Here is a 20366-nt window from a genome sequence, read left to right on the forward strand (position 1 = left end):
GGGAGAGGAGAGGAGTTCCTGCCGGGCTGGCTCCAGGGGAGCCGATGTAGATCCATGCTGTGGTGTCCCTCCCTCCCTGGGTGCCCTGCCGGGGCTGTCCCTGGGCAGGGGCTGTCACAGCCCTCCTGGCTGGGCTTGTCCCGCTGGGGGGTTCCCTGCCGGAGTGTGGTGTCACCTGGCTGTCCCCCCCTGTGCCTCCCCAGGTGGCCGAGCAGCTGATGACCATCGCCTACGAGAGCGGCGTCAACCTCTTCGACACGGCCGAGGTGTACGCGGCTGGCAAGTGAGTGCCAGGGCAGGGTGTGCTCAGGGAGGCTGGGGCACGGCCACACCTGGGCAGGCTGTGCCTGGCAGGGGCTGGGGCATGGCCACACCAGGGCAGGGTGTGCCCAGAAAGGGCTGGGGCACGGCCACACCTGGGCAGGGTGTGCCCAGAAAGGGCTGGGGCATGGCCACACCTGGGCAGGGTGTGCCCAGAAAAGGCTGGGGCACGGCCACACCTGGGCAGGGTGTGCCCAAAAGGGGCTGGGGCACGGCCACACCTGGGCAGGGTGTGCCCAGAAGGGGCTGGGGCACGGCCACACCTGGGCAGGGTGTGCCCAAAAGGGGCTGGGGCACGGCCACACCTGGGCAGGGTGTGCCCAGAGGGGCTGGGGCACGGCCACACCTGGGCAGGGTGTGCCCAGAAAGGGCTGGGGCATGGCCACACCTGGGCAGGGTGTGCCCAGAAAGGGCTGGGGCATGGCCACACCTGGGCAGGGTGTGCCCAGAAAAGGCTGGGGCATGGCCACACCTGGGCAGGGTGTGCCCAGAAAGGGCTGGGGCATGGCCACACCTGGGCAGGGTGTGCCCGGAGGGGCTGGCAGAGCTGCACCTGGGCAGGGTGTGCCCGGAGGGGCTGGCAGAGCTGCACCTGGGCAGGGTGTGCCCGGAGGGGCTGGCAGAGCTGCACCTGGGCAGGGTGTGCCTGGAGGGGCTGGCAGAGCTGCACCTGCCTTCCCTGGGCTCTCTGCTCCCCCTCTGATGGGCTGGGCTCTGGGCATGCTTGGAAAGCCTTTGTCCCTGAGTGGGACAGGAGAACCTTTGCATTTGGGGCACTCCCAATAAAATAAATAAACCCAAATAATTAAGCCAGAGCCTCTTGTACCCAGCAAAGGCTGCAGTGCACCACTATTGCTGGCACTGGGAGAGAAATACCCTGACAATCCCTGAGTGTGGATTCCAGTGGTGCTGGATGGCTGGGGCTGTGACAGCTCCAGACAGCCAGCCTGGGGGGAGCCACTCTGGCTGCTCTCAAAGCCACTGTGGGGTGGGGGACATCACCCGTGGGAGGGGGGGACACCACCCGTGCTAAATGGGACTGGGGGACTGACAGGGCTCCCAGCTGGGCTGGGACATCGTGTCCTGCTGAGGGACCAGCCCAGGGTCAGGCACCAGGGGACCTGGGAAGGGGCAGTGGGCAACAAGAGGCTCTTGGCTGGATGGATCTGTCCCAGCTGGGGGTCACTGTCACCAGGGGAGGGCAGGGGCAGCTGCAGCCGGGCTGGGTGGGGGCACTGAGCATCCCCTGCCCCCCTCACACCGGGCTCTTCCTGCACAGGGCCGAGGTGATCCTGGGCAACATCCTGAAGAAGAAGGGCTGGAGGTACAGTATGACACTCCTTCTGCTTTGGAGAATTTCCCTTCTTGGGTGGTGCTGTCCTGGTCCCACAGGAGCAGCCACACCTTCCCAGTGCCCAGGGAAGGTGCTCCTCTGGGGTTTGGGGTGTGCCCACCCTCTGTGCCCACCGTGTCCCAGGCACACCCCTGGGGCTGTCCATGCCCTCCCCGGGTTGTTGGCACCTCCTCCCTGCTGGGAAGGCTGGGCCAAGGGATGCAGAGCTGTGCCAGCCCGGGAGGAGCTGTCCCCTCGTTTAAAGGATGCACATTAGCACATGTTGTGGCCTTTTAAGGGATTTGCATAAGGCATCCCTGTGTGTGTGTGTGTCCTAGGCAGGTTCAGCTGAAGGGGGGTCTAGCAGGGCTCTCTCCAAACCCAGCCAAGGGGATTAGGGGGGTGATTGATTACTTGATAAGAAATACTCTGGGTGATGTGGAGGAAATAAAATGAAGTCAAATAAAAGCTGGGGAAATTGTGTTGTACATGTCTGGTTACACAGCAAGGTAGCTGGAGGGTGATAAATCTTTGATTTAATATCATGTAGAGTTTACAGATTAATCCAGATGTCTCACACTCGAATAACTCAGGGAGTGCTGCCTGGCAGTGAGAGGCACGGGGCAGGATGGCAGGAGGGAATAGCCCTGCAGCCTCTGGAGAGAGGGCTGGGTGCTGCTTACTCAGTGATTAAAAATGTCTGGGGGTTTTGGTCACCTCACTTGGATTACCTTTGGTTTCCATCCCAATGTCCAATCCAAACTTCCCCTGACTTCATTCAATTTCCTCGCGCCCTGACTATTCATGAACATATTTGACCAAAACACCTGCAGGATATTTCACTTTCCATCTTCTGAAGGAGCTCAAGCTCAGCTCCCCTGTGCTGCTGACCCCACTGGAGAGGGACAATGCCCTGAGCACAGTGGTGCCATTCCCTGAGGCACCTGGCCATTCCTGGGCTTTCCCTGGCTGCCAGAGTTCCATTTGCAGGGAATTCCCCCCAAACCAGCACTGGAGTCAGTGTCTCCTCAACATTTCACAGCTGCTTTTGGCTGTTTGAGCATCCCCAGCAGAAACCCTGCTCCCAGGTTTTACAAGTTGCTGATGGGCAGCATCTGCTTTGTTGTTGTTATTATTTTAAAAATTATACTAATTTTCCTGTTCTTTTTGCAGGAGGTCCAGTTTGGTGATAACCACAAAGCTGTACTGGGGTGGCAAGTAAGTGTGACAGTCACTTGTCCTGGGTTTTGCTGCCCCAGCCCTACAGCCAGGGGAGGTTAATGGTACCTGGGGGTGCTTTGCTGCTGTCATTGCATTTCTGTTTATTCTACCAAGTGTTTTAAGGAGCTGGAGTAACTCACCTGGAGAGGAGGAACTCCAGGGAGAGCTCAGAGCCCTTCCAGGGCCTGAAGGGGCTCCAGGAGGGCTGGAGAGGGACTGGGGACAAGGGATGGAGGGACAGGACCCAGGGAATGGCTCCCAGTGCCAGAGGGCAGGGATGGATGGGAGATTGGGAATTGGGAATTCCTGGCTGGGATGGGATTGCCAGAGCAGCTGGGGCTGCCCCTGGATCCCTGGCAGTGTCCCTGCCATGGTGGCACTGGGTAGGATTTAATGTCCCTCCCAACCCAACCAGTCTGGGATTCTGTAATGTTGGGGGTGTTTCAATCAGAACACAACCCAGTGCTCCTGGGCTCTTGGCACCTCTCCCAGCTGTTCCTGTTTTTCCCTTGCAGAGCAGAGACAGAGCGAGGCCTTTCCAGGAAACACATCATTGAAGGTACCAGGGCTGGGCTGTGCCAGGGGCTGGGGCTGCCCTGGGTGGGCTCTGTCCAGCTGGGTCCCAGTGCTCTCCCATGGGCTGGGGCTGTTTGATCCCACTGCTCCTGTGCCAGTCCCATGCAGGGCAGTTCCCAAGCTTGTCCTGAAATGCCCAGAATGCACCAAAGGATTGTTTTGGCTCCCCTCAAAAAGTGTCAGTGAATGGACTGCACTGGCAGCCCCCTGCCCCCTCACTCCTGGGGTCTGCTGGGTTTGGGGAGCTCTCTGCACACCCCAGCCCTCCCCTGTGGGGCCAGACGTGGCCAGGGGTGCCTGGGCTGCCTTTGGAGCTGGGACGGATGAGGATGAGGATGTGGCATGATGTCAGCCTGCAGAAAGAGCCTCTGGAGGGCTGCCAGCCCCCAGCTGGCATGGCTGAGCTTTGCTCCTGGTGCTGCCCCTCCTCAAGGGCTCTGCTGCCCCTTCCCTCACCTGGCTCCATCCCATCCTGGGGTTCCTGACCCCAATCCCTGCTCCCCTCCTGGCTCCATCCCATCCCTGAGGTTCCTGATCCCAGTCTCTGCTCCTCTCCCCTTCCCTGCTGCTCTGCCTTGTCCTTGTGACCGTGTTCCTGCAGGAGAGGGGACAGCAGGAACTCTGTGTTCTGTTTGTCCACTGGCAAAGCCTTGGCCGTGTCTGCCTGGGCTGGACCAGAGCTGGCTCTGCAGGGCTCAGCTCAGGCTCAGCTCACAGCACAGGGAGAGCAGTGCCAGGAGCAGATCCATGCCTGGGGAACTGAGGGTCACATCCAGGATCAGCAGTGTCCCCTGTGACCTTGTCCCTGTGAGGGGAGCCAGCCCGGGCTCTGGAGCAGGAGCACCCTGCAGCTCCTGGGCTGGTCCCTGGGCTGGGGAATGCTGTGGAGGGGCATTGCAGGGCAGTGCCAGCCCCCAGCAGGGCAGTGCCAGCCCCCAGCAGGGCAGTGCCAGCCCCCAGGGGAGGACCTGTGCCCCAGCTGCTTTGCTGTGTGCCCCGTTTGTGCCTCCTGCCCCACGGGATGTGCAGAGCCTGCTGCTGGGGGCTCAGGGATGGAATCCTCTGGGCAGCAGCTCCTCCTTTCTGTGCTGCACACCTGGCAAATGGGAGCCCCAGGGCAGTGCCCAGCTCAGGTGGGATGAGGGGGGTCAGCAGCCCCTCCCTGGGGTGCAGCTTTGGCTCCTTCCATCCTCCTCCTTCCTGCTCCTGGCAAGTTTTATCCAGGATTGCCCTGCAGAGTTTTACCTTGGAGTGTTTGCAGGATCAGGCACATCAGGATCCTGGGACTTTCCCAGTAAGGTAATGCTGGAGAAAGCTTTTCTTGTATAACATTTTGTTGAATTTTCATCTGAATAAGCTTCAGTGAGGCGATGGCACTGAAGGAGCTCAGGGAGGTGGCAGATGTGTCACAGGCACTCCAGACCCATCCATTTTCCATTTCTTGTGGAGACATCTCATGAAATGACAGAAAAGCACTGGCAAGAGTTGGAATAACTTCACAGAACACCCAGCAAACAACGTTAAGGTCAATGAGAGATATTTTATATTTTTATATATATATATTTATATATATCTGTGTGCGTGAGAGAGAGAAGAGGATTTTTAACAGTTATTTTCTACAAATCTTCCCAAGAACAAAATGTTTTTATGAATGTTCATGAAGAATGAGTCAAAATAGAGCAGGCTGGAAATGTTTGCTGAATTTTGAGCCAGATAAAATGCCCATCCTCTGCTCGCCTCTCTCATACACTCATAGATATATAAATATATCTGCAGGGGTTTGATGCCATCTCCCATCAGATCCTCACAGGAAGGCTCTCAGAACCTGGACATTTATGGACTTGGGCTTGCTGTGCCAAAGTCCCTGTGCAGTGTGGGTGGGCACAGCTCACCTGGCAGGTGAAGCCCTCCCTGATGCTTCACCTGCTCCCCATGGCCAGTGGCACCAGTCCACCCCAGTGCCACCATCCTGCCCTCTGGGGCTGCATCCTTGAAGTGTCCCCTGGCCTCAGGAGCTGGGGCTGGAGCAGGAAAGGCTCTGTGACAAAATTCAGATTGAATTCCCTGCAGGCAGGAGCAGGGCACTGAAATGGTCCCTGGCAGCTGCCTCTGCCAGGCTGGCAGGGACACGCTCTGGAACCAGGGCTGGCCAGCACAAATCCTGCAGCTCTGAACTGAGGCACATTCCTGGGCAAGGAGGGGCCCTGTGTGTGGCCAGGCTGGTGCTTTTCTCTTTGGATGGCTGCAGGGACATGGGACACATCATTCAGCATCCCAAACTGTGTGTACCTCCATAAGTGTGTGTTATATAAAACACAGGTATTTAAATACAGCAAGCTGTGCTTGATCCCATTTTGCCCTGTTCCCTGCCTCCCTCTGACCCTGCCTGTCCTTGTCTCTGCTTCCCCATGCCCAGGGCTGAAGGCTTCTCTCCAGAGGCTGCAGCTGGAATATGTGGACGTGGTCTTTGCCAACCGGCCGGACAACAACACCCCCATGGAAGGTTGGTGGGAGCTGCACTGGGAGGGCTGAACCTGCAGTGCCTGATCCCTGCCTAAGGGTGACACTGAGGGGGGCAGGAAGTGACAGTTTGTCATCAGTTGTTCAGGTGGGGCAGTTTAAATGTGAAATATTTCATTTTGGCAGCCCAGCTCCATGGAAGGGGTCCCTGCCCAGGCAGAGGGTTGGAATTAGATGTCCTTTAAGGTCCCTCCAACCTCTTTAAGGTTTCTGTGTCTACCCTGCCACAACATGAGTTTGTAGGTTTTAGAAGGAAATGGAAGTTTCCTTTCTGTCCCAGGAGTGGCTTTAATGTTTGAATATTTCCTTTCCCTTCAGACAAAGTGGATTTGTGACTGGATTTAAGGCAGGTGTCCATGGCAGGTGGCACAGGAGCCATGGTGGATGGTCCATGGGAATCAAACAGAGCTGGAGCTCTGTGTCAGGAGTGCTGGCACCCATCTCCTTGCTGGCCAAGAGACTGTGCCACCCAGGGTGACCCGTGGGAGCCACCCAGTGCGGGTCAGGGGCCAGCCTGGGATTTTAGGAACTTCCCCAGGAGCTGCTGAGGTCAAGGAAGACTCTGTGTTGTGTCTGGGAGGGAGGTGTGACCTCTGTGCTTAGTCTGCTGTCACTGAGCAGCGTGGAGGGGCTCCCCTGCCCAGGGCACAGCTGATCCCACACCACAGTGCCAGCCCTGGCAGCCAGGCACAGGCTGTGGTGCTGGCTGAGGCTGGAGCAGGGTGAAAAAAGGGACATTCCTCTTATGAATGGCATGCTGGAGATACTTCCCATCTTCTTCATGCCTTTTTTATGGATCACCTACTAAGGCACTTCCATCCCAGAGCATCTGCTGGGCCATCTGTCAGTGCTGCTTGCTGAGCCACTCCATCCTGCTCAGCACCACACACGCCTCAGCTTCTCCCACAGGGAGCCAAGCAGTGCCTCAGAAGGCACCTTAGAGCTCATCCCACCCCTTGCACTGTCCCAGGCTGCTCCCAGCCCTGTCCAGCCTGGCCTTGGGCACTGCCAGGGGTAAGGCTGAAGGAGAAGGTGACCTTAACGTGTTCCCTACTCGTGGCAGCACCTGTGGGTCGGGCTGGAGCAGCCAGCACGCTGTGAGCAGGGGGGCACAACCAACCCAAATCCTGGATGTCCTCTTTGTTTCCCCTGCCTGCTGCTCGTGGGGTTTGTGCCTCAGACTCCTCCCTCGGTGCCAAGTGTCCCTGGGCAGCAGCACCAAGGAGCAGCTTCCCCAGATCCTTCTGTGACCCCAGCCAGAGCAGATCCCTCTCTCCCCAGGCTGCCCAGGCTCTGCTCCTCCCCTGGGGAAGGAGCAGATGAGCATCCATGGGGATCTCTGTGCTGGCAGTCACTTGGGCCTCAGGGCACCTGGCAAAGCTGCTTAACCTAAACCCCTGAAATGTATTTAATGTTCTTAAAAGTCTCCAAGCAAATTAAAATAGTTTTCCATTGTAAAAGCAGGGAATGTTGGAGGCAGGGAGCAGCTGGAGATGAGCACCTTGGGCAGCTCGTGGCACGTGGGTCTGGCTGTGCTCCCTGTGCCCCAGAGCCAGGCTGGGTCCTGAGGGCTGCCCACCCTCCCTGGGGCTGGCTGAGCCATGTGTGGGTGTCCCTGCCACCCACTGCCACCCCAGACCCTAGTCAGGGACCCTGGGGATGGCTGGTGGGAAGGATCCGTCCTCTCCACAGTTCCTGTGTGCTCCATGCCTCATTCCTTGGGGTGAAGGTCTCATCCCCCAGCTGGGCAAGCAGATGCCCCTTCTTCATCCCAAGGGGCTCTTCCAGCAGGGCAGCAGGACAGGAAGGTCCCTGGGGTCCCTGGTGTGTCCCCAGTGCCACAGAGCCGGGTGCCCACGGCGTGCCCAGCAGCCAGGCACAGCCTGGCACACAGGGAGGGAAGGTGACAATGTTCCTACCAGGGAACTTTAACTCACTTCAGGGTTATTATTGTTATGGTGCCAGGGGCTGCTATTTGGGATCTGAAGCATTGATTTATATTAAAAAAAGAAAATTCCTGTTCTTAAGTGCTGCCATTTGGGCATCCAGCTGGCAGGACAGGAGATCCAGGCCTGTGCCCTTCCCAAATCCCACTGCTGTCCCTGGCTCTCTCAACAAGGAGATATATATGTATATATATATTTATACACATTTTCTGAGTTGACTTTGGAGGTTTTTTTGAAAGGAGTAGAGGCTGGAGAAATGAAAACAACCCTGAGCTGAGATGTGTAAGAGGCGTGTGACGAAATGTTTTCCAAAACTCTGAAATGGTGGCAGGGCAAAAATAGAAAACTAAACCCAGGGAGAAGCTGCTGAGGAGGGAGGGAGGAAGGGAGGGATCACTTACAGGCTTAGGCTGATGGTGGTAGGAAATGAAAAACAATTTTTATTTAAATATTCAGATGGAGCAGCTTGAAATTGCTCATGAATTGGATTCTGGAGCCCTGGTCAGGTGGAAGGTGTCCCTGCCCACAGCAGGGGTTGGAAGAAAATCTTTATGGTCCTTTACAACCCCAACCAGTCTTTGATTCTATATTTACACTTCACTGAAATGAATTGGTATTTTTTCAGGAAGAACTGGAAGTTTCCTTTTCATGCCAGAGCTGGCTCGAACGCTCTCTGGGGTTTTTATTTCCTTTCCCTCATTCCCTCGGATAAAGTGGGTTTGTGTTTGGGTTTGAGGCAGGTCTGTGTGTCAGAGCAGCCCTGTGGGTTATGGATGGAGCCTTCCCCCTGGCAGCTGCCTGCAGGAGGGTTCTCAGCCGTGCCCAGGCTGGCACTGAGCTGCTCTGTGCCAGGCTCTGCTTTCCTGCCCTAAGCAGGGTGAGAGGGCAGCCTCTGTCAAAGGCAGCTGTGGGCACGGGGCAGCAGTGCCTGCAGCCCTTACCTTGCCCCTAATCCTCAGGGGTGCTCTGGGCACTGCAGGCTCCAGGGCAGCCCCTCCAGAAGGACTGGGGTGGTCAGAGCTGCTGTGGTGGGTGGGCAGTGCCCACTGACCATGGGGTGCCACAGGCAGCAGTGCCCCAGGAATGTTTTCTTTCACTTCCCACTGTGAGTTTGGCTCCTTTACTCCATTCTGTGGGCAGTGGTCGTGTCTGTGCTGCAGCCCTGTCAGAAATAGGGTTTGTTACCACAGCCAGGGCAGGGCTGTGGCTGCTCCTGGGGACTGACACAGGGCAGGGCTGGATGGGATATTGGGAAGGAGTTCCTCCCTGTGAGAGTGGGCAGGCCCTGGCACAGGGTGCCCAGAGCAGCTGGGGCTGCCCCTGGATCCCTGGCAGTGCCCAAGGCCAGGCTGGACACTGTGGCTGGGAGCAGCCTGGGACAGTGGGAGGTGTCCCTGCCCAGGACAGGGTGGGACTGGATGAGTTTTAGCTTCCCTTCCAACCCAAACCAGTGTGGGATTCCTCTAAACTAAAGTTCATGAGGGTTTTTCCCCCCCCAGGTAGGCAGGGAGGTCTGAGGGGTGAAAGCCAAGATCCTGTCCAGGTGTGTGTGGCCTTGCAAGCTTCCATGGCCCAGAGAACAGCCATGGGGACCGTGGCCCTGCTGTGGGGCAGAGGTGACACCTGAGGGTGACAGGGCCCTGGGTGGAGTCGGGTTCAATCAGCCGTTCTTGCAGCTTTGTCCCTGGTATTCTTGGTAAAAAAGAGCCAGACCCCGATATGTGCTGTCAGGAAGCAAATTTTAAAAAAGGAATTTATTTTGAAGTTGATTTTTCTGCTGTGCTGCCCTCTTGTGTTCCGTTTGGGAGCAGATGTGCTCCTACGGCCGTGGGAGGCAAGAGCCAGGTGGGAGAAGCAGTTCTGAACCACTGCAGGGTCAGTGTCTCTGTTTGTGCTGGAAATGCTCTTCCAGGCACACCTGGGCAGGAGAGCACGGCAGGAGCGTGCTCAGGACTGCCGGGGGGGGTGCTTGGAAGTGGGCTTGGTGGAAATGTGGCCAATGGGCACTTCTCACACTCCACTTTTTGTGCTGTCCTTTAGAAATTGTGCGGGCGATGACGCACGTGATCAACCAGGGCATGGCCATGTACTGGGGCACGTCCCGCTGGAGCGCCATGGAGATCATGGTGAGGGGCCTGGGGGCCATGGGGGTCATGGTGAGGCCATGGAGGTCATGGCATGGTAGCCCTGGGCACGCTGGGTTCCACTCCATCCTGGCTTTCCACCTAAAATCATTTAAAAGCCTGTCCCAGAATGAGCCCAGTGCTAATTAGGAGAAGATTGGTGATGTGGGGGGGTTGGGGTGGTTTATTTGGGTTTGTGTCATTTTGGTTTGACTGAAGTCAAGTCCTTCAGTTTGATATCAGCCTTGGCCCATGGCAGGAGGTGGAATGAGATGGGCTTCAGTGTCCCAAGCCAGGCTGTGAGTCCAGGAGATGCCAGGACTGCAGCATCCTGCTGGTCCCACTCACCCTTGCCTATCTCCTGCACCCCCAGAGAACGTGGCCTGGCGTGTCCTGCTGGGTATTTCCATTTTCTGAAGTGTTTTCTCCACGGTTTCCCCTCTGCAGGAAGCCTACTCCGTGGCCAGGCAGTTCAACATGATCCCACCCGTGTGTGAGCAGGCTGAGTACCATCTGTTCCAGAGGGAGAAGGTGGAGGTGCAGCTGCCAGAACTGTACCACAAAATCGGTGAGGCTGAGCCTGCTGGGCCTTCTGGCTGGGGCATTCCCAGAGAGAAATGGGGGGCAGGATGACCTGGGGCTCCAGGTGGGACCTGTGACAAAGCCAAGTCTCTATCTGATAGTGACCCAAAAGAAAAACCAGCTCACTGTGCCTCTGATGAATATTGGTTAATATTATCTGTTAATAACTAAAGTGCATTAATGAACATATTAAGTATTATTTGGCTTGGCTGCTCCTTACCCTCTGAGATCCATGTGGTCCATTCAGTGAAATAAATCCTTCAGGGCATCTGCAGCACATTCCTGCAAGACCAGCTGAGTGCTGTCACAGAACAGAAACACGCAGCAATCAGTTTGCTCCTGGTTCAGTTTTTACTGAAAGCTGTATTTTTGCTACAGCTCTGCTTTGTCCCACTCCCCTCAAAGCCCTTTTTCTGCCCCCTCTGCAGGGGTGGGAGCAATGACGTGGTCTCCCCTGGCCTGTGGGATCATCTCAGGGAAATACGGCAACGGGGTCCCTGAAAGCTCAAGGGCTTCACTCAAGGTATTTCTGGTGCACGTTTGAGTTGTGCTGCTTTTGTCAGGGCAGGAAAACAACAAAGGGGAAAGGGCTCCCTTGTGAGAAGGAGGGCTCTGCTTGGATGGATCAGCTCGGTTTCTCTGGCAACCACACTCCAAAGAGCGGGAGAATCTGGGTTAGAACCAGCCCAGGCTCCCCAGGCAGGGAGCTCAGGGGGGCTTGGGGCAGGTCTGGGGGCTGCAGGGGGCTGCTGGCTGCTGTCCCCACCCTGCACTGAGGGGCATCACCCTGGAGGAGGCATGAGCCAGGGGCTCTGTGGGGCTCCAGGCTCCTCACTGATGTTAACCCTGGAATGTTAAGGTTGGAAAGGACCTCCAAGGCCACAGAGTCCAAGCCTGAATGGATGCAGCTGCTGCCACTTGCAGCTCCCTGAGCCACGTAGGTCCAACAGGCTTGGACATCATTCCCCTGGGTACCAGCCTAGGCCATGGGGGTGCTCAGCCCCCCAGTGATCCCAGCATCCCTCCAGAGACCCCTGGGCAAGCCCACTGAAGACTCATGGGCTGCTGGGGGCTGCCCTCTCTAACAGGTTTTGGCATTCTGGTGTCACCACAACTTGGTTTCCTCACAATTATCCTGGTTTTATTCTTATTGGGGGTTGTGGGGTCTAAAAAGAAAACTGGGGAGATTGCAGATTCTGGAGTGAGAATACAGCCAGAGAGCTGAGCACAACAGGAGACATTCTGGTCCTGCCTTAATTGCTTTGGGTAGCCCAGCTCTGTGTTACTCAGCCTCCAAGACCTTCTGGGCTGGACGTGGCTTTTCAAGTGCTGCTATTTATAGATATTTATAGATTATAATTATAAATCGCCTTAAACTCCCCACTTTGGAGGCTGAAAGCTGACAGCCTGATGTGCTGTGATTGCTCTGCAGTGCTACCAGTGGCTGAAGGAGAAGATCATCAGCGAGGAGGGCAGGAAGCAGCAGGGGAAGCTGAAGGACCTGTCCCCCATCGCCGAGCGCCTGGGCTGCACGCTGCCACAGCTGGCTGTAGGTGGGTGCCTCACAGCTGCCCCCCAGGGCTGCCCCCAGCCCTGGGGAAAGGCTGACACAGAAAATGTGCTCTCTTTCCACCGTGGTTTGGGCCAGGCCTGCAGCTGGAGATGTGTTTGTTGTTTAAAATATGTAAAAAAATATTGATCCTGCAGTGGTTTGGGGTAGAAAGGACCTTAAAGCCCATTTTGTTCCTGCCCCTGTCATGGGCAGGGACACCTTCCACTAGCCCAGGTTGCTCTAAACCAGTCCAGCCTGGCCTGGGACACTGCCAGAGATCCAGGGGCAGCCACAGCTTCTCTGGGCAACAATTAATTAAACAGGGTTGTTTCTAGCAGCAGCACCAGGCTGTGACTGACAGGGCCACAGTGTCCTGGGCATCCCCAGGGGTCCCACCTCCCCGTTCCCCTGGACATCCCTCCCCCATGAAGCCATCGCCTTTGTGGTGCTGGGCTGGCAGACAAGAGAATGCTGATCAAAATTAGTTTTGGGTTTTTTTTCCTAATAATTATCTTTATGCTGCTGAGAGCTGAGGCTAGAAAACACCACATGTCTGTCAGAGAGGTGATCCCTGGTTCAACATCCCAGCAGTGAATCCTTGTGATGGGGAAAATCCAAACCCCACAGCCAGGAGAAGCGCTGGGGCAGGGAGCAGGCTCGGGTGGGATCCTGGAAGACCTGAGGGGTTTGATATTTGATCTCTGCTCTTCCCCCGGGGACTGCCAGAGGATCGAGGCTGTGACAAAGAATGAGATGATTGTCAAGCAGAGACAGAGGCTCTGCCAAACACCAGGGGCTGGAGCAGGGCCCTGTCAGCCCATCTGTGTCCCTGACCACCTTGTGCCTTTGTTCCCAGCATGGTGCCTGCGGAATGAGGGGGTGAGCTCTGTCCTCCTGGGATCCTCCAACCCCGAGCAGCTGATCGAGAACCTCGGAGCCATCCAGGTGAGTGCAGGGGGTGCCACCTGTGTGCAGGGAGACACCCCCAGACCTCAGCACACCCCTTCTCTTAGCACAGGGCTGACACTCAGGATTCTGTCTCTCAGCTCCATTCATGCACACTAATCAGGCCCATCCTGGTGTCACCATGGCTTAGCACCTTCTGGGGTCATTGCACACATGTCCAGTGACACGAGGGTGGCATCAGCAGCTTTCATGCACCTGAAAATGCAAGTGAGTCCAGGGCATGTTGTGACAGATTCTGTGCTGTCACATGTCACCTGCACCCACCTTAACTATTCCCTGTTGTTTTTCCCCAGTCAGAGCTTCCTCTGCCTCTGCTGTCCTTGCCACCAGCTCGTCCCAGTGCAGCCAAGCAATATTTCACACACAAAGCTGAGAGGCTTTGCTGTGATTCTCTCACTGAGTAAAGATTCTCCAGTGGTTTCTCCTTTAAGGGAGAAAGTTATTAGATGAATGCTTAATATCTGTCACACAAAAAGCCCAGCGGAAATGTACTTTGATAAAATCTAGGTTTCATTTTGGAACTATCTCGATTAAGCATCGCTTTCTTCCACCCCAGGTCCTTCCAAAGATGACATCCCATATTGTAAATGAAATAGATAATATCCTGGGCAACAAGCCCTACAGCAAGAAGGACTACAGATCCTAATGCAATGCATGAATTTCCTGGACTGCATGGTTTAGAAGTGCTCTGTACTCCAGTACAGCCCTGAATTACTCTCATGAGAATCATTCAGCACTTGCTGCTCGGTGTCTACTGTCACTGGATCCTTCGAGATGTGTGCTCTTGCTACTACTCTGCAGTGAATTTAAAAGCACAGTTGATCTCTCTTCTAACCAAGAATAACCTTGTATTTTCTTACCTTCTTGACCGAGTTCATTAATTTTTACTTTACTCTTTGCACCTCATGCTTGTGCTGTGACAAACACTTGTAAAGCAAAGCAAAAAAAAAAAAAAAAAGAAATAATTTATAACCTTCAGGTACTTGGTAATTAAAGAAGGATGTACAGATCTATTTTTTCAATGAAGAAAAGCCAGATACAACTTCAGGTTTTAATAAAACCATGTTTGGGAAATCTCAACTATAAAGTTTCTTCAGGTTAACAGATGGAAGGGGCAAGCTCAAACTTTGCTTTTTTATGCAGAATATAGGCTGTAGGACTTCTTTGTAGTTGAATAAAGGCTGTGAGACAGAGAACTAGTTAGCAGTTAGATAGTTCAGCTCCTACTTTTACAGCTGTTCCAGCTGTGGAGTGCTCCTGGGCAGCACCCTGGAGCAGTGCTAGGCAGCCCAAACACGCATGTCAGGTTACTGAGCACGGCAGCTCTGCAAAGTTCTACTTCTCCATAAACCTTAAGCCAAGAAAGCCATGATTAAATATTGGGTTTTGCATCTATAGAAACCTGCCTCTACTTCTGCCTGCTTGTAGACAGAGCTACTGCAAATTTCAATATTCAGGAGCTTTTAAGGATCTAGATACTATAAATATGTACAATATATAGCTGCTGAGAGCTGCAGGAACAATCAGGTACGTACTCCAAAAGGCTACACCTGCTTCCACTTGCTTTGGAACCGGGGATAAGTAAATGCACAGACACATTTTAATCAGATTTTTGTGAGCATTTACAGGAGTTGACAGGAAGAATTTACATCTGAATTTGCCCAGCTCAAGCCCACATTGTACCTTCCCAAGGATTTGCTCTGTACCATGCTCCTCTGATTTCAGTCTGTATTTCTCCCGTCCCTGCTGGGACACAGCTCTGTACAGTATTTGTAGGACCCTTGTACTCCCCCCTGCAGCACTCACCTGGGCCAGGTGAGCAGCTCCCCACACCTGAGTGCTCTCCTCCTGTATTTGAAGCTGTGGTGTGTGTAAATGACTCCTGCTGTACATGAGAAGTGCAGTCTGACTGGAATTCTGCTTGGACACAATAAAAGCATTTTGTGCATCTACCCTGAGAGCTGCAGACCTGTTACTGCCACTGGAGCTGCTCTGGGCCAGCAGGGCTTTCTGCTGAGGATGGGGGTGCTGGTCCACAGGGAACATTCCAGCTGTGCCCAGGAGGGACAGGAGGGAGCTGGGCTGCTCCCAAGGTGCTGCTGGCAGTCAGTCCCCAAGGAGCACAGCAGTCCCAGGTAAGGTCTGGCAGGGAGGGGACAGGGATGGATGGGATTTTGGAATTCCTGGGTCAGATGGGATTTTGGGAGGGAATTCCTCCCTGGGAGGGTGGGCAGGCCCTGGATCCCTGGCAGTGCCCAAGGCCAGGTTGGACATTGGGGTGTGGAGCAGTCTGGGACAGTGGGAGGTGTCCCTGCCATGGCAGGGGTGGCACTGGGTGGCATTTAAGCTCCTTTCTAAGCCATGTTCTGTGATTTGGCCTGGAATGAGCCCAGTGCAGCTGTCCCCAGCCTCCCCTGGTGACACTGGCCAGTCCCAGCCAGCTGGGGTGGAGCCCACCCGGCCCTGCCCTGGGAACATCTCCAGTGCTGCATTACCACTAACTACTGTTAATTTTTATAGAGCTTCAACCATTTCACAGTGAACAGCTTTATTAATTTAATATAATTATCCTCCCAGTAACAGACTAATTCCTTTTCCTCCCCCTGGAGTTACAATTTAATGTTCTCTCTTCCCCTTCTCATGTACTTGGGAATCCAATAATGTATTAAAACGAGATAAATTCCCAACTTTAATTGAGGAGATGGCATTGTTCCTTACAGGCTCTGAGGGCAATGTGGGGCCAAGCAGCAGCCCTGCTTCAGGTTAAGCCTCAGCATTAGACTAGAGAAATATAATTTCAGTGTTTTATAATGAATTATTTATCATTGCAGCTTGTAGTGGGGATTACAAGAGAAAAACCATACACCACCTCTAAAGGAAAAAAAAAAAAAAACAAACTGAAAAAGTGAATACAAATCCAAATGCCAACCAAAAAAAAGCCCCAAACTTTTCTGTGAAAGCTCAAGATCAGATTTTTTTTGCAGAACACATCCCACCCCCTCCACCCACCTGCTTTTGTTTCAGGCTGTCAGAGCTCAATGTTCCTCTCCAGGAAAATTCTGACACGCTAAGCTCCAGGCCTCAGCAACTGTCAATACCAAAAAAGCCCTAAGAGAAGATGAAAAGCTGGTAATAAAAGACTCAGTGAGCTGACAGTAATGGCAGAAGAAAGTGCTGCTTCCAAGCACTTTGCAGACAGCAGATTTTCTGGGGAATACACCTGCTAAAGCCCTGCCAGGAAAGTGAGTACAACATTGTCTGTTCAAGGGTTTGAGTGCAGCTCTGGGGGCTCTGAGAGCAACAGAGCAAAAACATCAAAGTCCTGCTGCTCCCAGAGGAGCCAGCCTGGCTTTGAGCTGGGCTCTGGATGTTTGGAGAGGGCTGTTAAAAATCTGCTTTATGTGAGCTAAATACTCAGCTAAAACCCATCGATTATATCCCTTAAAGAAGTGAGGCCAAGGAAAGGGAAACTGTCCAAGGCAGGCAGCAGCTCTATGGAATGTATCCTTCCAGTGCTGAATAGTCAGGCAGTAGGGATAAAGAAAAACCCATGTATTTTGACAGAAAACACTTAATTAAGGAGTATTAAATGACCAAAAGTCCTTGAATTTGTCAGAAATAGAGCCATTAGTGTCTCCTCCTCGTCACATTCTGCATTTTGCTCTATTTTCCATTTAATCTTATTGAAGCCAAGATTAGCAGAGTAATTGTTCCATTAAATCTGATTGAAAACTTTCTCTTTCTTCTCTCTTTAGGATCCCAAGTCTGTAATGGCAGGATCTGTAACTGGAATTCCATTAATATCAGTGGAGTTTGGCATTTAAGTGAACAGCTGCTCCAGTGATAGCCAGAAAATAAGGCACAGGATTGTCTGATAAACCCATTATTAAAAGCCAGCTAAAACGTTTTTCTTAAGCTGTGCAGGGAGACTGGCAGGGGTTTTTATTTATTTGCAACTTTGAAGATTAATGGGGAAAAAAAGTGTTCAAACCACTTCAAAAGCGTTTTCCTAGGAGATTAAGGCTTTGTCCTGACTCCATGTTACTCAAAAATGAGGAGTGCTTCTAAGGAATATGTTAGCTTGTAGATGTCTCCTGTCTTCTGAAGCAGAAAGAGTTGACAAACCTAGATATGAAAATCCCTGTTTTTTAAAAAAATGAAGAATGAAAACACAAGGAATCAAATGGCAAAAAAAAGCTCCTTTTAATTACAATTTTTCAAGTTACAATGATAAATGGATTGTCCCCAGGGTGGAGCTGCAGAAAGATGATGTCTGCTCACTGCTCACACACCCTCTCCTTGCTAAGTAAAAAAAAACTGAGTAACTCCAATATCAAATACCATGGAAAGATACCAAAAGTAAATACAATCCAACCATTTTGGATTCAACCCCTCCCCACGTTTTCCTCATGCTAAAAAACAAAAAATATTCCTATTCCACCCTTAGGCATTTTCATGGCGGTTGAAGCCTCTCTCAGGAACTGCTGAGGGTTTTGTGTCTACTTGGATCCTGTGGACAGCAGAGCAATCAGTCCTGAGGAAGCACTGATAGAAAGGATGTAGTTTCTGTAGGGAACAGGTTAAGGAATTGTCAGGATCCTTCCCTGGTACACAACAGTTGGTAGGAGTTTTATGAAAAGGAAGGAATTGAAATGACCTTTCTCTAGAGTTTTAAAACTGGAATATTGCAAGCTGAAACACAGCTTCAGAACTCACCTTCAGAATTAAGGCACCCATAAAGTTCAGCCTGTTCTCTTCCAAGTTTTATAAATACAGATCTTGAATTAACTGCCCTGTTGGCAATACTAATATCCTTCAGAAACAAAACATTTTACTCGTGAGCTACTGGAGCTGAAGCATCCCGGCAGGGAAGAGCTCCAGGCAACCACCAGTGACAGTGTTTGCAGGGAACTGAGCTGTGTCCTCACTCCGAAATTACAATGGAAACAGCAAAGCCAGGAGAATTCCTGTGCACTGTCCAAGCAATATCCTTAAAACATCTCATGTTTTAAGATACTTTAATTGGGAGACTTTTTTTTTTTCTTATTTTTGTTTCAACATTCTAAGCTGCTGTACTATCCATGAGCTGCAGGTACCAACAGAGGAATGCCACAGCCCAAGGACAACCTCAGCTAATAGGAGTGGGGCTGTGGGGGTTTTAGGCTGGGGATAAAGGATACACAGTGGGGTTGAAGTTCTTCAGCACAAAAAAGGAAGCGATGATAACCAGGACCAGAAAGAGGGTGTTGTTGTAGAAAATGGAGAAAGTTGTTGCTTCATAGTCTGCAACTTCATTTTTCTTCCACAGAATCCTAGGAGCAAGTGGAGATAAAATTTCAAATATATTTTAATCAATGGATATCACAGACTCTTGGAATGGTTTGGGTGGGGAGGGGCCTTAAAGCTCATCCCACTCCACCCCTGCCATGGCAGGGACACCTTCCACTGCCCCAGGCTGCTCCAAGCCCTGTCCAGCCTGGCCTGGGGCACTGCCAGGGATGGGGATATCCAGGCACCCCACATGATGAAGTGTGCAGTAGGTTTTCAGGAGACAGAGAGTTTGGCTCCCAAGCTCCCATCCCTCACAGTCCCAGTGGGGATCCCCTCTAAGACCGAGTGCATCTGAGACCTTCCCTTGACAACTCACCTCAAAAGGGCTTGAAGCTGAACCACGAGCTACCCTGCAGCTGCTGCTTCCCAGAACACAGAAAAACAGTGCAAGCACAGTCCCTACTGCCCCAGCCAGAACCTCAAAGACATTTAAGGCCCTCCTACAACAAGGGAGAGGCGGAGGAGGACAGAGAGATCACCTTTCATCCTTCTCCTTGCGGGACATCTTCCTGTTGTCCGCCTCGGACAGCTTGCGAGTCACCTCCTTGGAAACAGCATCTTCTCTTTTCTGGGCTACTCTGTAAGTACCACCACTCATGTCACACTTCAGAAATGAAAAAACACCACAGCCCAGCCCTGGCGTTACAGGAAGTTTTATGTTCAGTGAGGAATACAACTTAGCCAAGATACCTTGACAGTTTTGTCAAGGTGAAGGGATAAGAAATAGGCAATTACTAAAAGTAATATAATTCACATCCAAAAAGTAATATAATTTATAATTTAATCATAATTTGTAGTGATAGCCACAGAGCACGATGGTGGATTTATTATTTCCCCATAGTATTAGCTGACAAGATTCGACTATAAGTACAAGACAATAACAGAAACCAATTAGGAGATACTTCTGTGCAAAATATGTTTTGGAATAACAATTCAGGCATTCTTATTAATAAAAAACTTCAGTATAAAATGGCAGTTTTGTTCAATTATTAAATGATAAATTCAAAGAGGCACCAAGCTTACTTGTGTTTGAGGACAAACTTGACATTTTTATATGCAAAAGCCACGAGATAAGTACTGATGAGGGTCATGACGCTGTACAGGACTGCAGACTGAACAAGATCCATATGCCATATTCTCCAATAAAGCCCTTAGAAAAAAAGAAGAATGATAGTTGAAGCAGTTTCTCTCCAAGAAAATCGACCCGTACTGGAGACCCACACAGGATCTGAGCTCTGTAATTCCACAGTCTCTGCCTGAGCAAAGCCAACTCCTCCAAAATCACTCGGGGCTCTTCCAACTGCATTAAAAGTGCTTTGGAAGGAGCTCTGTGAGAGCACGGCAGAGCCTGGGGCAGCGCTGCTGCGGTGACACGTCAGTGATGCTGCCCTGCCGGCCGGAACCGGCACCGGGCCGGGTCGCCCCGAACGGCCGGGACCGGGACCCGGCACGGTTCGCAGCCAGGATCCGCCGGGGCTCAGAGCACCAGCCCCGGGATCCGCCGCGGGCAGCGGGACAGAGCCCGCGGCGGGCAATGGGGAGCCCTGATCCCTCTCCCCAACCTCCTGGTCCCCTCAGAGGCTGCTGATCCCCCTCTTGCAGGGTATTTTGCTCCCCCCAGGGTTGCTGATCCCCCTCTCCCCTCAGAGCCCGCCGCTCCCCTCACGGCGGCCGCCCGCCCTCGCCCTCTCACAGATAGGGATGGCGGAGACGATGAAGGCGTTGCCGAAGAAGAGCGCGGAGGACTTGGCCGAGAGGTTGCGGCTGAAGTCCTGCAGCAGCAGATCCTCCTCGGACTGCTGCCGGCCGCCGGGGCCGCCCTTGGGAGCCATGGCGGGACAAGGCAGCGTCAGCGCTGCCGAGCGGCTCCGGGTCAGGCGCCACGGGGAGGGGCG

The 20366-nt window shown here is 53.0% G+C and overlaps 2 protein-coding genes across 2 annotated transcripts in view; one reads left to right on the forward strand and one right to left on the reverse strand.

Annotated features, from left to right (window-relative positions):
- KCNAB1 (potassium voltage-gated channel subfamily A regulatory beta subunit 1) overlaps positions 1–15092 on the forward strand; it is a 57553-nt gene extending 42461 nt beyond the window's left edge. Inside the window, exons 4-14 of the mRNA XM_050977997.1 lie at positions 204–283; positions 1601–1645; positions 2828–2872; positions 3391–3434; positions 5868–5954; positions 9958–10043; positions 10488–10608; positions 11051–11145; positions 12055–12175; positions 13031–13119; positions 13697–15092. Of these exons, the coding sequence (XP_050833954.1) occupies positions 204–283; positions 1601–1645; positions 2828–2872; positions 3391–3434; positions 5868–5954; positions 9958–10043; positions 10488–10608; positions 11051–11145; positions 12055–12175; positions 13031–13119; positions 13697–13786 (903 nt within the window). The 3' untranslated portion in view covers positions 13787–15092. The remainder of the gene's footprint in view (positions 1–203; positions 284–1600; positions 1646–2827; positions 2873–3390; positions 3435–5867; positions 5955–9957; positions 10044–10487; positions 10609–11050; positions 11146–12054; positions 12176–13030; positions 13120–13696) is intronic.
- Positions 15093–17319: 2227 nt separating this feature from the next.
- SSR3 (signal sequence receptor subunit 3) lies at positions 17320–20358 on the reverse strand. The gene is made up of 5 exons (XM_030226983.2): positions 20165–20358; positions 19495–19621; positions 18951–19049; positions 18321–18452; positions 17320–17706 (listed from the first exon to the last, which is right to left on the reverse strand). The coding sequence occupies exons 1-5, from the start codon at positions 20301–20303 to the stop codon at positions 17640–17642; spliced, it is 564 nt and encodes a 187-aa protein (XP_030082843.2). The 5' UTR covers positions 20304–20358; the 3' UTR covers positions 17320–17639.
- Between the last annotated feature and the right edge of the window lie 8 nt (positions 20359–20366).

Source organism: Serinus canaria, chromosome 9, assembly GCF_022539315.1.
Source record: "Serinus canaria isolate serCan28SL12 chromosome 9, serCan2020, whole genome shotgun sequence".
Lineage (NCBI taxonomy): Eukaryota > Metazoa > Chordata > Aves > Passeriformes > Fringillidae > Serinus > Serinus canaria.

Excerpts from the sequence above, each read along its gene's own strand:
- SSR3 (XM_030226983.2), bottom strand. The coding sequence starts at position 20,303 with ATGGCTCCCAAGGGCGGCCCCGGCGGCCGGCAGCAGTCCGAGGAGGAT. Across the intron at positions 19,622-20,164 it reads CGTCTCCGCCATCCCTATCT|GGCTTTATTGGAGAATATGG; the intron begins GTGAGAGGGCGA and ends TTTTTTTCTAAG. Across the intron at positions 18,453-18,950 it reads CGCAAGGAGAAGGATGAAAG|GATTCTGTGGAAGAAAAATG; the intron begins GTGATCTCTCTG and ends ACTTGCTCCTAG.